This window comes from Rhinatrema bivittatum, chromosome 6, assembly GCF_901001135.1.
Source record: "Rhinatrema bivittatum chromosome 6, aRhiBiv1.1, whole genome shotgun sequence".
In the NCBI taxonomy this organism is placed as follows: Eukaryota; Metazoa; Chordata; class Amphibia; order Gymnophiona; family Rhinatrematidae; genus Rhinatrema; species Rhinatrema bivittatum.
The window spans coordinates 269321682-269338530 of NC_042620.1; the positions used below are offsets into that span (position 1 = coordinate 269321682).

At 42.2% G+C, this 16849-nt stretch overlaps 1 protein-coding gene across 3 annotated transcripts in view; it reads right to left on the reverse strand.

The window, feature by feature from the left end:
* Positions 1-4260: 4260 nt before the first annotated feature.
* Positions 4261-16849, reverse strand: part of LOC115094276 (ETS-related transcription factor Elf-1-like) — a 182491-nt gene continuing 169902 nt past the window's right edge. For all 3 annotated transcript variants that reach the window (XM_029607175.1, XM_029607177.1, XM_029607176.1), the window contains exon 9: positions 4261-7042. In XM_029607175.1, coding sequence (XP_029463035.1) covers positions 6277-7042 — 766 coding nt within the window. In that variant the 3' untranslated portion in view covers positions 4261-6276. The remainder of the gene's footprint in view (positions 7043-16849) is intronic.

The window sequence follows — 16849 nt, forward strand, 5'->3', positions numbered from 1 at the left end:
AAAGGCTAAAGAAGTTAGGGCTGTTCAGTTTGGAGAAGAGATGACTGAATGGGGACTGAGTTGGGGAGGGTCTTTTCAACCTCAATAGCAGGTACAGGGTCATGAGAACAACCTTGACCAAGGGTTAACTGTTTAACTCCCTCCTACCCTGCCCCTCTACCCACCCACCCCTGGGGTTGAGTTTCTGATATAATCTGCCTGAATACATAATTGTCAACAATATAAACTGGTAATTTGGTAATTCCTCAGGTGTTATCCATCAAATTTACCAAAATGAGGACTATCCAATGCAACTGTTGTGGAGCCTTTATATTGAGGGAAATCATATGGAAACTTAAGGCTTGCCCTATTTGTTTAGAACTCTCTTCCCTCAAAAATGAGCTGGCTAAAGCTAAAGCTGAAATGGCTGCAATAAAGAAAGTTTCACCCACTTCACATTATTCCGAAATTAATTCCTCATTACCAAAGAAAAAACAAAACTCAAGAAAAATGAGGTTTACAGAGGGCTCAGGCAGGATACGTCCTATGACCCACAAACACCCATTCTATACAATTGCACAGCCCTCATGTCTCCCCACCCCCCAACTACACAGGGCGACTCAAAACCCAAAAATCAACAGGATTACTGTGGGCTCCGGTAGACTAAGACCGGTGATGCGAAAACACACACTCTCAAGTGACACAAGTACAAAACACCATATCGGCATCACATAAGGATAAAGCTCTGGTGAAAGAGATTGAAGTGGTATCTGAAAAGAAAGAAGAAATCCAATGTAAGAAAGAAGAAACCCAGTGCATACAGAAATTCCAAAATACAAACAATAACTAAAGGATGTCTAAAGGCTATAGGACGTCTAAAGGCTAAAGGACGTCTTCCACCATCATGACTCTCAAAGAAATCTTCGATCCAAGAACACTGGCCTGGTAAAAATCCCCTCCACAAAACTGGCCCACCTCAACACAACCAAAGAATGCGCTATCTCAATAGTGGGCCCCTCACTATGGAATAAACTTCCCGCACAACTCAGACTTGAACCCTCAACCCAGTCTTTCAAAAAGATCTTAAAAGCTTGGTTATTCCAGAAAGCCTACCAACCTGTATGTTAAAACACCACATGCACCAATCAGTTCCTCCCCCTCTTACCCCTTCTTACCAAGTCCTTATACAAATTTTTCAACTTCTTTGGTTCCTGCTTCCATCCTCCCAACAAGATCAAGCCACTCAAGCCACTCCTTTCTAACATTCCATGCATTTCAACTGAAAATTCCAACTCATAAATTAATTTACAGTCTCAATGCATGACAAAAAGATCAAGCCACCCCATCCTAACGACAAAAGTATTTCAAACAAAAGCTCCACTGTCACTATGTAATGTATATCTTTAATTAAGTTACACTGTTTCAATGTATGTGTCGTGTTCCGCGCCCGCGGCCATCCTCAGGAGCAGCCCCCTACCTCGTCTCCTGACGGGACTCACGGCGGCGTTGGGGCCGACTGCCCTGTGCCGGGCTCAGCACCTCCGCGCGGTGGCGTGGGCCTTCGGGCTGGCCGTCCAGATCGGAGCCGTCCCTGCTCCTCCTTCGCGGCTGCTGCTGCTCTCCTCTGTCGCCCGGATCCAAGATGGCCACCGCCATCCTTAGGCGCGAGGCTGTTCCTCTTCGCTAGAATTAAAGGGACCTTGTCCCTTTAATTGGCTCCAGCTGATTCCTATCCACAGGGCCAGAGGAAGTATAAAAGGAGACTTCCTCTGACCATTCCCTGAGTTGGCAACGTCTCCTGTGAGAGTTGTTTGAGTCTGCTTGCTTCGGTGAGTTCCAGCGTATTGATTTCTTGTTCCAACTTGTCTTGGTTTCCTGGTTCCTGACTTCGGATCGGCTAGCGGTGATTCCTGGTATTGACTTCGAATCGGCTAGCGGTGATTCCTGGTATTGACTTCGGACTGGCAAGTGGTGATCCCTCGGTGTGTGACCTCGGACTGGTAAGTGGCGACCCTCTGGCACTCGACCTTGGACTTCCTTCTGACCATCGTCTCCAAGGGCCCACCTAAGTCCCAGTGGCCCGGGTCCCTACGGGCTCCTCCCGGGGGGACCACGTGCTTCCAGGGGTGAAGCTCCAGTCAGCCCTTGCACTGTACATTTGCTCCTTGACCTCTCAAAGGTCCCCCTAAGTCCCAGCAGCCCGGGTCCCTACGGGCTCCTCCCGGGGGGACCGTGGACTTCCAACGGTGAAGCCACACCTTGCTCCCTGACGTCACGACTCTTCGTTCGCCTCCACAGTCACGCCTGTCTACAGTGCCGAGGGTCCACTGGTCATATCTTCGGTTCCTGCCTCACCACCCGATGGGAGAACATTCGGATCTTCCGCCAAGGTATACCATCCTCCTGTCGGCCCAAGGGTCCACAAGCCTGAGCATAACTGTATGTTCTTTTGTTTTTCAGACATAAGTTCCAAACTGTTTTCTAAGTTTCTTTGTTACTATGTAATAATAATAAGACATCTTAGTCATATTATTCCATGAGTTATAATGTAAACCGATGTGATATACCCCAATGAATGTCAGTATATAAAAACAAATAAATAAATAAATACATACATAACCAAAGGAAAAAGCTCATTGTGCTGGGGGACCAGAGGCACTATTTTGGGAACTCTTCTAGAGGGACGCACTACAGTTAAATGCCTTCCAGGATCATCAGCCAGCAGAAATGCTATTCAGATAGTCAAAGCCATCAAAGAAGAAAGCAAAGATTCTAAAGCTGATATTATAATCCATCTAGGAACCAATGGCCTTGCTAGTAACAGCATCCAAGCAGTACAGACAGATTTCCAGTCTCTAGCAAAGCAGATTAGTCACATGGCGACAACCATTACCTTTTCAGAAGTGTTACCTGTTCAAGGAAAGGGGAAGGAGAGGCTAAGCCATATTGATAACTTCAATGTATGGCTCAAATCCTGGTGTAAAGAAAAATGTTTTGGATATATTGGGGGCTTGGGCCATGTATGGAACAGATGCTATTTCTCAAAGATGGCGTACATCTGTCTGTGGAGGGAAAAAGGATCCTAAGAGATAAATTCTAGTGATGTGAATCGTTTTTGAACGATTAAAATTATCGTCAGATAATTTTAAAATCGTCCTAAATCGTCAGAGTGCATGATACAATACAAATGCCCCCAATTTATCATCATAAATCATCCTAAATCGTTAAATAGGGCACAGGAATTATTTGGGGGAGGGCGGGAAAACCGGCACACCAAAACAACCCCTAAACCCACCCTGACACTTTAAAACCAATTCCTTACCCTCCCCCATCCTCCCAAACCCCCCCAAAATGTTAAATTACCTGGTGGTCCAATGGGGGGGGGTCCCGGCGCGATCTCCCGCTCTCGGGCCATCGGCGCCATTTTGGCTGCCACTAATTAAAATGGTGCCGATGGCCCGATTAAAAAAAAACCCACCCGACCCTTTAAATCGACCCCCCTTAGCCTCCCCCACCCTCCCGACCCCCCCAAAACCTTTTAACATTACCTGGTGGTCCAGGGGGGCCTCGGGGGACGATTTCCCATTCCCAGGCATCAGCTGCGCTAAAAAAAATGGCGCCGATGCCCCTTTGCCCTTACCATGTGACAGGGTATCCATGCCATTTGCCAGCCCCTGTTACATGGTAGGAGCACTGGCTGGCCGGCGCCATCTTTAAAAATGGTGCGTGCATTCCAGTGCTCCTACCATGTGACAGGTGCCGGCCAATGGCACGGATACCCTGTCACATGGTAACTGCAAAGGGCCATCGGCGCCATTTTTATTAGTGGCAGCCGACGGCCCGAGAGTGGGAGATCGCTCCCGGGACCCCCACTGGACCACCAGGTACCTGTAAAAGTTTTTTGGGGGGGGGGTGGGGGAAGCTAAGGGATTAGTTTTAAAAGGTTGGGGTGGGTTTTTTGTTTATCGGCAGCCGATAAAAAAAAACCCAATCGGGCCGGACGAAAAAAAAATCACGATGTGAATCGGAACCGGAATCAGAACCGAATCCAGTTCCGATTCACATCTCTGTGTAGAAGAGCTCCTGAGAGAGAAACCCTAGGAGGTCATGGGGCTGTGGCCTGGTCCCCATGATGCTCCCAGTGATCCTCTATTCCCAAGAGCTTACTGGGATATGGCTACATGTAAAAATGATGCCAATGAAGTTAACCAACAAACATAACCAAAGAAACCAGTGTCATGGGCTGTGATATTATTCCAAGGAAGCAAGGCATTCATGATATTCAATTTCCTGCTTATTTTTATTTGGCAGAAGTTTCATTTTCTTTTAGTAGTTACAATTGACCAAGAACCCTTTGAATAGGAACACAGTGTTTCAGACTAGAACCACAGTTTATCAGTGCTGTATAAAGTCCACAAAAATAATTGCATAGTTGGTGTGACAAGACAGAGTATAAATAGAAAAATACAACTGAAAAGAGGTATTTTCACTTAACAATTTGAATTCTTAATGCTAGTAGGTTGACAAAAATATTTTTTCAGATCCTCACTATATATTATTTTAACTCTTTATTTAATATAAATAAGGTCCCATAAATTTCCTTAAAATTGTAAATGAGAATAAGAACTGAAGTCCAGAAAAAAAACATATATGCTCAGCTTTGCACTGAATGCTGACTGGAAAGTTCTACAGTATGCACAAAAAGTGGATTTTAACCTGTATGCAGATTAGATATACTATCACCACTCTGGGCATCAAAAGTCCTGATCCTTACCCAGCATGTTTATCCACGCATTCAGGTTCGGTAAAATGGAAACAGGTTGGCCAACTGGCTCCATATCTGGGTCAGGAGGATCCAGTTCTGGTTTGACCCTACTGCATGTATGGAACTATAGTATTGCTTTTCTTAAAGAAAATCAGAACTGCAAGGCCATGCATGCAATTGGGGTAATATCAAGAATGGATCAGCCTCACTGGTTAAAAAAAGAAAAGAGCTGTTTGAAAACCACGAAGGGGAAGAATGTACATTTATTCATACCCAGTCATGCAGCAGTTAATGCAACAGATTGTACCAGCATGGACTTTGTTACTGAACTTGAAAGTAAAACAGCAAACTCAGAAAAGGCGTAAAAGATTGTTTCTTTTTTTTCTTGTCACAACGTGCTTAGAAACTGAATGTAATTAATTATGAACAGAAATGTATTTTAGAATTTAAAACTTTTGCAGTGATTGAGGCACTTGTGCAATGCATTTTTTTTTTACTTTTATGTTCCTCTTTGGTGTAGAAGCAAAGATATGCAAATACAAGTAACAAGTAAATCCTGTGTTGTCCATTAGTACCTTTAAAGATGAAAACAGCTCTGTCGTTGCAGTGTGACATACCAGGGCCTTCATATTATGCTGCTAAACATAATTGGAAAAAGATCAAAAAACTAAATAAAAAAGGAAGTCATCATTAAAATTATATTATCTGTATATATTAAACAGCTTTAGGATACCTTGATCCCTCCGTTTGAAAAATGCATATTTTCCACTCTGCTTGTCTGATTGTGTCCCGTTAATGGTTCTGACCATTTGAAGCCTGAGTCAACGTCTGTCTCACTTAGCCAAAGGATAAGCCTTTTGCTTATGACATAGCTTGAAGGGATCCGCTGAATATGCTGAAAGAAATCTAATGCGTTCGCTGCTGGTCATAGAGGAGAAGGCAGACATGGGTTAGAAGGTAGAGGGCTTCCAATCCAATCCAATCCAATCCAATCAGGATTACATCACCTGAGGATTCAGGGTCCTTTCCCAGCCTGCAGAGTTCTCAAATACAATAAGTCATGTCGAAAACAAACTGCTGCAGACAGAGATAAGCATAGCTACTATCACTGGGTTTATTTTTCTAACATGGTTCAATGAAGGAAGGAAAAAAAAAATCACCATTTTTAAAAATCTGAAATAAGAGCATTACATTTCCTTCTTAATTTTATGCAGATGGGATGCAATCTTCCTTGAAATGGTCAGTGTCTTTATAGTAAGGTTCAGAAATGTATTACTTTGCATCTCCTTCCAAAGCAACCACTGTTTAAACAACCTTTGTGAAAAGGTATTGCTGGTTTAATAGCACAAGTTTGCTTCATTGGTCGTCCACATAAAACAGTGACACATGACAAACAGGAAAAAAAAACAAGGAAGCCTGTTGTAAACTAAGCTAACTATTAATTTCCTTTTGAAGTTAGTGACACCTGTTTAATACTTTATTATTTATATATTTATATATATTGCAATCATGTGCAGAAAGTTTCAAGCACTTTAAGAGAATGTCTCCGATACTCCCAAAATAGTTTCATGTTGACTGAGTCCATGCTCCGATTGCATAACTATTGAGTCTGTATTTAATTCCAGTTCTGCCACTGGGGTAAGACCAATGTTTGGGCTGCTTGGTGACGTCCCACCAGGATTATTCAGACAAACATCTGCTTTGGCTTGCATCATTTTGGTTTCCAGAGATTTGCTGAGAACAAAAGTCTGTAGTGGTTGATAATTCAAATTTTGTTGCATGGTTTCTTCTGTGGAATTATATTTGTTTACTATTCTTCCTACTCCATTTGATATATTGGAAAGTAAATGCTGAGGATACTGGGAATTTAACATCTCTTCTTTAAAGCTCATGACATTGGGCTCCATTGTTCTAAAAACAGTAGCAATGACAGTACCAGGGTGCTGTGCTATTATTGGTTGACCATTGGAACTGAGCTCCATCATGTTAATAAGGCTGTTTATGGATTGGTGGGAATCCTTGTTGATCAATGCTGTGAGATCACTGTCAGCTGATGGTAGGTGACCAACCAAAACTTGGTGTTGTTGCATTTCTGGAGTTCTATTGACTGAGGAGAGCATATGTGGAAGAGAATCTCCTCCAACCTGAATTTCTTGGCAGCATGGGATGGTCTGCAGAATAACTTTTGATGGAGTCAAATCTGAAGCACTTCCATTCTCCAGAACAGATGTAAGAGGAATAGTCGGTAGCATCAGAGTCTCAATGCCATGTGCACTAGGGCAAGTGATGCCTGTAGAACTGGAGATATTAAAAAAAAAATACATAAAATAAGAACATGATATGAAAGAAGCAATAAATGTACTTTGGAGATTTTTTTTCTTCCAGAATCATCTAACTGTAAGACAGTAGAAGTAACTGACTTCTAAAATGTGTTCTTCCTTAAAAAATTGAAGTCTTATTTATTTTGAATTTTGAAATCAGGAGAATACTTTTACAACTGTTCAAGGACCATTTATTTTATTTTAACAAATTATTCTTTGAATGGTACTCAATTTGTGACTCAGAATCCATATAATGACACCTCTGCAGAATTTTACAGGCTAAAGTGTAATTACAATATATCTTCAGTCTATATGCACCAACCATGTGGAATTAAAATACTTTAGAGGCTTGCATTGAGACCTTCTATCTTTCTTTTTTTTTTTTTTTTTTTTAAGGACAAACAACTAAATTCAGTTTTTTAATGAAACAAGGTAGTCTATGTGTGATGAAATGGGGATCTTTGTGCCTATTGGAATTTCTTATTTTGCACCGAGCCCTTCTTGTCACCCTGGTAAAATCTTTTCAGTTCTTGAACTGACTGGTAGGTAGCAGTCTAACTCCTGCTGTGCTCTCCAGTTTCAGGCTAATCAGCATCTTGAATACCCCAAAGTGAGATTTAGACCAACCCCACAAATTGCCAGAAGATTTCAGTCTTGGCTGGGAGTACAGAGAAGCCAGATTTGTGTCAATGCCCTATCCCAGCTCTACATAATTTTGTTAGGACAGTCTTTCCTGAACTTTCCCAGGCACTGACTAAGTAAAATGATCTAGTTAGCAGTAACTGTATGAGTTCCTGTTATTTTACCTGTTGTTTGCAAATTAAATCTTTTTTTTTTGTTCACTGTTCTTGCTATTTGTTAAATTTTTCAGTTTGTTAGATCTGTCCTGTGGTTGACTGATGATCTTGGTATTTTTTTTATTTGATCTGTAGGTATATTTCTAGGAATTGTGTGATCCTTGGGTTGTGTTATGCCTCAGTGTCCCTCGAAATTGACACAGGATAGCTTGTGGATGGGGTACTTGCCCAGAAGCAATTGGAACCCATTTGGTAAATTGAAGGTTGCCAACATAGGGGCATGTGCACAAGTACAAGTGGGCCTGGGTAGTGCTTAGCAGGGCCCTCCAATTGTCTAAAGGTTTAAATCTGAGTGGGTGTTAGGGGTAGTGCTAAGGCATTATTACATGATATTGTTTTAGACTTGGGATGATCTGTCTTATTATGATGTTGATCTATAAACAGCAGGTCCAAAGCAATCTTTGAAATCTACTACAGCATCTTTTATGTTGGCCCTTTAAAAACGTATCACCTACAAATATTCCAGTTTTATTCAGGATCAACATGGCTCCTAGAACTCTATATCATTATACAGTCAAAAGTCTTACCTGTAAAGGATTTGAGGGTTATATGTTAGTCAATATATCTTATAGTATGATTGTTTGCACTGACAGCAATTATGACTGCATTTTAAATTATATGATATAGATTATAGCTTTATACTTTCAAAAACTGTACAATAGACAGGAAAAATGTGGTATGTAAGTTACTAGAACTGCAGATTGCATGTTTTCATGCATTCATGAAATTTCAAGGCTTGCACAATCGGTAAAAATGGGTCACAGAACTAGAACTGTCAGTTGCATATTTGTGCATGTGAGCTTGTACTGTACTATTTACTGTATTATGCTGACATCTGGTATCAGCTTGTGGCATTGCATGGCTTAGACTGCTACTTTTACAGATCACTTTTTTAAAATTGCCATTGTGCTTTTAAGCCACTTATCTTCTGTTTTCTTTCCTTTTTCTCTTCTCATTGTTCCCTTTCACAAAATAATTCCTAGGTGTGTCTAACTTTCTACTTAGAAACTGAGACTCGATAAGTTTGATATATTTTCAGAGATTTGGAACCAGTTTATCAAAAACATACAAATGTGTTACAAAGCTGGCACACAATTTTTTATTTTTATTATTTTTATTTTATTTACGTCACGCTAGATGAACAGCTATTCCTGCCAAAAGCCAAGTGCCGAATTTTGCAGTTCATGGCTTCTAAGCTAGATAAGTACAACCAGAAACAGAAAGAGTGCAGATAGAAGTCAAAGCGCATCATAAGATGAATCAGGATGAGTGGAAATTGGGAAACATTCATTGGCGCAAAAACATTTTCTTGGCTGTTCTAGGGTGTGATCATATATGGAGCAAAATGTGAAGGGGGGTATAACATTTTCCAAAATCAAAAGTCATCATATAATTTATTATTATTAGTGATGACATACCAATTAATGACATGCAAAGTTCAGTTTCCCAGGGCGGTGGATACAGTAGAGAGTAGAAAGGAAGATGGGTATTTGTATAAGAATATTTTATATGAGATATGCAAGTATTTTACAAAGATATAACAGAGAATGGTGCAGTGCCTTACAGAAAGAGAGAGAAAAGGAGAGAAAGGGGAAGGTGTGATAAGTCAGAGATGAGAAAGGTCTGTTTAACAAGGTTGTCTGTATCTGCCTTTTGTGTTTGGTGATTGTTCTTGATGATTTTAGCCTTTATTAGACAAAGGCAATAATTAGATCATTTTTTGTCTCCTTGAATTGTTTGAGGTGATTGGATCAGTCCTCAGATTATATATTCAAGTCAATCTTTAGAATTTGCTGAATGTCTAATCAATGAAGTACTTGCCTCCCACTAAGAGGGGTTCTTTGTTATGCAATAATTTATATGAGCATCTGTTCAGGCCTGATTAGATCAAGTTAGGTATATGTGTATTATATATCATATATTACATGTAAGCTAAACCTAAATTATATTGTGGATATGTACAACACTGACAGTCATAAATGATGAAAAGTCATGGAGCTACAACATGCTGCAATCATGTTCACTGATTGTACGAGCCTTTACCCTTCTCAATTGTATAGCAATGTACCTGCAGCAGTTCTAGTGGAACTGTACTTCAACGTGAAAATTTTCATCAAATGCTGGTAAAAACAGCTGTTAAAATGTAAAAGACATTTTAATTTGCATTGTAAGTAATTCTTAAGTTTTCTTTCAATTATAGAGCCTAAAACGTAGTTGTATATTTTCATGCACACAGCTGTTCTAAAGTGTTAGCCACTACTGGTGGTTTGTAGTATATTTTTAGATTTTACTGTATATTCACAGTTGATGTTTTAACTTTTGTTTTTATTGGTCATTGTATCTGATTTTATGTTCATACTAAAAACATTTACTATCAACAACCAAAGCCCTACAATGAGTTCCTTTATTGTAAGTCATATGATACTAACAGTAAAGAAACCACTACTGTATCACCAAACTTTGAAATACATTGACAGAATGCTGAATTCTTGTCTTTACTTATTACAGGGCATCAATCTGTGCAGCAAAATCATTTGTTTTCTTTCAATTATATAGCATAAAACCCAGTTACACGTTTTCGTGCATATGGTACTTTTAGGCTGGTAGCCACGCCCAGTGGTTCCAAAATTTACCACTAGTAGAAGTTGTGGGGAATTGTGGATGGCATGTTGGAGGAGCAATTTAAATAGATTTTAAATAATGAGTTCAAAGTAACTTTAGTTGATGCTGCACAAATATTATTACTTCTCTATATTCATCTCAAATAGTACACTGTGCTAAGACAGCATATATCTTCATTCTAAAGGTTTTGAGGGTAAGGTCATGGGGAAGACAAAGTTATTTCATGGAGGAGGAGTGCAAGAGAAGAAGAGAGAGAATGCTATTACTGCTACTACTACTATAAAACAAAAGAACAGAAGAATTGCCATACTGGGTCAGACCGAGAGTTCATCAAGCTCAGAATTCTATTTATAACAGTGGCCAGTTCAGGTCACAAGTACCTGGTAGGATCTCAAACATTAGATAGATCTCATGCTGCTAAGGCCCAGGGATAAGTAGTGCGATTCCTCAAGTCTATCTGGTTAATAACAGTTGATGGATTTCTCCTCTAGGAACTTGTCCAAACCTTTCTTATGCTATGTTATCTGCCTTTACCACATCCTCTGGCGATGAATTCCAAAGCTTAATTGTGCATTGAGTGAAAAATAATTTTTTCTGATTTCTTTTACATGTGCTACTTACCAACTTCATAGAATATCTCCTAGCATTTGAATTTTTTGAAAGAGTAAATAACCAGTTATCATTTACCCATTCTATTCCACTCATGATTTTATAGACCTCTATCATATCTCCTCAGCTGTCTCTTCTCTAAGCTGAATAGACTTAACCTCTTTACCCTTTTATTTTTATTGGGAAGCTGTTCCATTCTCATTATCATTTTGGTTGCCCTTCTCTGTACCTTTTCCAGTTCATCTTTTTTTTGTTTTTTAGATGTGGCAATCAGAATTGCACACAGTACTCTAGGTGTGATCTCACCATGGAGTGATACACATGTATTATGACATTTTCCATTCCCTTTCTAATAATTCCTAACATTCTGTTTCCTTTTTTGACCACCACCGTACACTGAACCAAGGATTTCAAAGTACTCTCCACAATTATACCCAGGTCCTTTTCATTGAGGTATCTCCTAATATGGAACCTAACATCGGGTAAGTACAGTGTGGGTTACTTTTCCCCATGTGCATCACTTTGTACTTGTACAGATTAAATTTTGTCTGCCATTTGGATGCCCAATTTTCAAGTCTTGCAAGGTTCTCCAGAAATTTCTCACAATCTGCTTGTCATTTAAAAACTCAGAATAATGTTGTGTCATCTCACTCACTGTACGCTTTTCCAGATCATTTAAAAATATTTTAAAAAGCACCAGTCCCAGAGGTTTTCTAGTTATTGCCTTTCTCCTCTGAGAAAACTGGCCATTTAGTCCTACTTTCTGTTTCCTATCTTTTAAACAGTTTACAATCCGCAATAGTGCATTGCCTCCTATCCCATAATGTTTTATTTTTCTCAGGGGCTCTCATGGGGAATTTGTCATTCACAGGGAAAATTTGGAAACTCAAGCAAAGGCAGGTTTACTTTCAAAAACACTAGCATTTCCATCAACTTTGGTGCCAGCCTTGATCGGTGAGGGCTCATGATATCCCCTGTCATTGAAAAGACACGTTCAATGGGCACACTGGTTGGTGGACATGACAGATATCACTGAGCCACTTTGGCTAGGTGTGGCCAGACAGTGGACTTGTGTGCTCAATATGCCAGCAGATCTGTCTGCATGTTCTCTATCGACTCTGAGAGATACTGTGTCACTGACAGATGTGCTGGTGTCTCCTTTGCTTGGGCGGGCTCAGAGTCACTCATGCCAGCTGCTTTCTCTCTTGCCCGTTGCACAATTGATGAATCTTTATGGGCAACATGCCTTGGGCGTTCTGACGTGGAGGAGGAGGTACTATCTGTCGCTGACACAGTGCTGCTCCTGCTTGGGCTAGCAGCACAACTCTCTGACGTGCCTGCTGTTTCTACCTCTGCTTCAAGCCTAATCTGTCTCCGCCTATGGCGCTCCTGTTCACGGACTTTTGCTAACAGCAGCTCCTTCACAAATGACAGACAATTGGACTGTAGGGCGAGTTTCCCTTTCACACGGGGATCACAGACTGAGGCGAGCACGTATGTGCGGTCGTCTGTTAAAGGCCTTAATCTATCTTTCACCTGCTGCTGCAAAATGTCCAGACACTGCAGCACCTCAACTGTCATTCCCTCTTCCCGTTTAAAGGCCTCCGAATGTTCATCCAGGAAATTAACTATAGGGATGATGTCAGCCAAGGTGGCACTTCTGGAACTCAGCTCCTCCGTGACATCCTTGAAGGGCTGCAGGATTTTTACCAGCTGACTCATGACTAACCAATCATGATGCCCTAGGGGATTCTGCACACCTATGTCCATTGTACCAGAAAGTTCATGAAGGGTTGTCTGCAGCTCCAGTAACCTCTCCAGCATCATAAAGGTGGAATTCCACCGGGTGGCAATGTCTTGAATGAGACGCTTGTGAGGCATATCCAAATCAGTCTGCTTTTGTTGGAGAACCTGCCCCGCCTTGACACTTCTGTGGAAGTGTGCTGCTATGTTCCTGCACTTCTGTATTAACCTATGCAGGTATTCATTCTCTTTGTCATTGGACTGCAAGCCCAGAGCTGACTTCACTACCATCGGTTATTGCCTTAACCATGTTTGCACCATTGTCTGTGACAAAAAACCCTGCCTGCGTTTTCCTGTCTTGCTGGTGTAGTTGCCAGCCCTCCAGCATCTGTCTGATGCATGCTAGAATACTGGCTGCGGTATGGGCCTGGTCCGTCAGGTGGGTGTGCAGTAAAGCCCACCTCCACCCTGATACTTCTTCAGTAATAGAGCTGCTGGCTGTCCCTGCCTCAGCCATGTCCCACCAGTGTGCTGTCAGAGAGAGGTAAGAGTGTGCAGCATTCATGGCGGTCCAGATATCACAGGTGAAATGCACTCTTCCCTCTGCCTTAGCTAGCAGTGCTTGCATGCGACTGCGACACTGCTTGTTACAGGCTGGGGATGACCTTTCTACTAAATGTGGTTCTGCAGGGGATTTTGTAATTTGGAAGTACGACCTTCAAAAAACGCTTGAAACCCACATTCTCCACTAACTACAAGGGCTGGTCATCAAGGGCAATCATTTCCCCAATGGTCCTGGTTACAACTTTTGAGGCTGCCTGCCTCCCACCCCGGGATAGCGTTACCGCACTCCACCCCATTTCCTCCATGGTGGATTGTCGCTTCTGCCACATGTCAGGGGGTTGCTGGCCTGCCACCTGACTGCTAGAAGGGGATGAGGGCGTGGGCTGACTCTGCTGCTTTCCTACCACTGCACACTGGTTGGAAGGGGTCCCCCGAATGGTACTGCCACCATCCCCAGATGGCAGTAATCTTGTTGGGTGTTGCCTCTTCATATGATGGTTCATGCCAAAATAAGATAGATGTCCCATTTGCTTGCCCCTGCTAATATCCCTGGCACAGTAATTACACTGAGCATAACGCGGGTCTTCTGTCACTTTAAAGTGTCTCCAGATCACAGATGTCTTTCGTAATCCTCCCCTCTCTAACACCTTGGGGGTGGATGCTGGCACTGGAGCTGAGGTAGTGGGTGCACCCTGAGAAGCAATGCCCGAGGGGACCTCAGTCACCCTCTATGCCTGTGCTGACTGCTCTTCCTCCTCCTCGTTATCACTTTCATCTCTCCCCTGCTGCACATTTGTGGAGGCTAAGACAGGACTAACTGATTCTACCGAAGATTTGTCAGCTATTACTTCTTCCGTTTCTGATGAGAATCCCACACAAGAAGATTCTTCATCTGAATCAGAAGCAAACAGTGACTGCGCTACCTTGTCAATGCTAAATGTTAGTCGAGACTTCTGTCCCCCTGCTGCTTTTGGGTGTCAACATTTTGTCTGGCATGACTCAGCCTCCCCTTCCCTGACCTCCAAAACTACAGGGCCAGAAACAAGTGGTGGCAATGACGATGCATCATGGTCAGATTTCATTTTTTATGGCAAGGAACTGCCATCCCCTACAAAGAGTTTAGATTGCGACAGTTGCCTTTTTAGCTGTACTGGTGGTGTTGCACTAGTGTCTTTTGAGGTGCCTCCTCTGCCAGTCCCAATCACTCGACTACATCTCTCTTTCCCTGACATTATGGATTTAATGTCACTGAGTAGTAACACTGCCCACTGTCACGGTGCCTGGCTGTGCACTAATGTGTGTGGCATGTATACAGAGACGCTGCTTGCTTGTAAGCACAAAAGAGGCAGACTCCCTGGGCACTTGACTGCACAGACCCACCCGATAGTTAGGTTCAGTCTGTTAAAACTACCCACTGCCCACTATCATGGTGCTTGGCTGTGCACTAATGTGTGTGGCGTGCACACAGAAGCTGCTTGCTTGTAAGCACAAAAGAGGCAGACTCCCTGGGCACTTGACTGCACAGACCCACCCAATAGTTAGGTTCAGTCTGTTAAACTGCCCAGTGCACAGAGAGACTAAGTAATTTGAATTTTAAAAAATCAGTTTAAAAAAGCTGAATTTTTGTCACTCCAGAAAAATGGATGAAATTGAAAATAATATATCTCTCCAAGACAGCCCAACACCCTAAATGGTGGTCAGTGCTAGCTGACCTAGCACAGCTTCTCTTCTCAGTCAGAGATCACCAAAATAAACAGCTTGAAAGAAACAGGACTAGCTGGCCCTGGCACTGCAGCAAAACAAATAATAATTTGCTTTTTCTTTCCTTAACTAGCTTAACTAGCCTATCTCTCAGTACAGCCTTCTCTTACACCCAGCCCACCTCCCCACAGCATCGCTGGAAATAAGTGCATGGCTCCTTGTGCTGATGATTTTATAGTGCTGGCTCATCAGTAAAATCGACAGAGAACACTGAATGCCAGTGCGATTGGCTGCATTCAGTGCATGTCACAAAATGTCAGCGCGGATACGCTGCATTCCGGTATCCATGCCAACCTGTCCGACCCTTTCCTGTGAGTCACTGTGACTCACAGGAAAGGGTGAGACAGGTCGGCATGGATACCAGAATGTAGGGCATGGGAGCTGCCATTTTGTGAAAATCATAGGTAGCTAGTAGCTAATGGGGGCGAAGAAAAGCGCACGCCGCTGGGCACACCGAATTAAACGGATAATAAGTTAAATACGTGGGGAGTCGCGATGGGTTTCGCCTCCCCACGTATTTAACGGATAGGACAAAATATGTTGCGGTTCGCCAATACGTCGAAAACGGATGCACACCTCTAATAAGCAGCTTGGAATTTGTCTACCCCTTGGGATCCTGCTAGGTACTTGTGTCCTGGCTTGGCCACTGTTGGAAACAGGATACTGGGCTTGATGGACCTTTGGTCTGACCCAGTATGGCAAGTCTTATGTTCTTACAGCAATTTCCTCATTAGCTGGCTGGTTTATGAAAAGGAAGATATGAGTGAAATAAAGCAAAACATTTCTCTAGCTTAGTGACCAGAGCATGGGGGATCATGAATTCAAGTCTGATTAGAGTCTAATATAAATCTTGCTGGTATCTTCTTTCTTAATCTATAGAAAATGTTTTAGAAATATTAAAATCTTTTCCAAGTATGCCTCTAAAAATTCTTTAATCTGGAGATTAACATGTTTTTAAAATCCAGATTCCAGCATGCAGGTATTCCTATTTAGATTATTACAGAGGTTTTTGGTTAACCATGGGAAAAGAAGGGTATGGGAAGAAAATAAGTGGGGAACTTCTATGCTCATGTAACCAAGATAGATAATATATGAGGAATACAAAAACACCCTATTGTAAACAGGGAGAGATACATAGAAGCTGGTCCCATTCTGTGGCTTGCAGCTGGGGTGTAGCCACAATAATATGGATGAAATAACTAGGGACGTGCATTGTTTTTTTGACGAATTAAAATATTGTATGATATTTCCTAATTTGTCATGTATCGGGGGTTCCCGAAAATGATAAGAAAACCCCCACAAAATTTCATGTGGTTTTCTTATTGTTTTTTTTGGGGGGGGGGGGGAGAAAGAGCACAAAGAGAAAAAACCCCCCAAACCCACCTCAACCCTTCAGATCTAATTATTTACAATCCCCCACCCTCCCGACCCCCCAAAACTTGCCTAAGGTCCCTGATGGTCCAGTGGGGGTGGGAGCAATGTCCCCCTCTCGGGCCATCAGCTGCCAGTAAACAAAATGGCGCCGGTGGCCCTTTGCCCTTACCATGTGACAGGAGCTATCGGTGCCATTGGCCGGCCCTGTCCCATAGTAGGAGAAATGGATGGCCCGCGCCATTTTTTAAGATGGC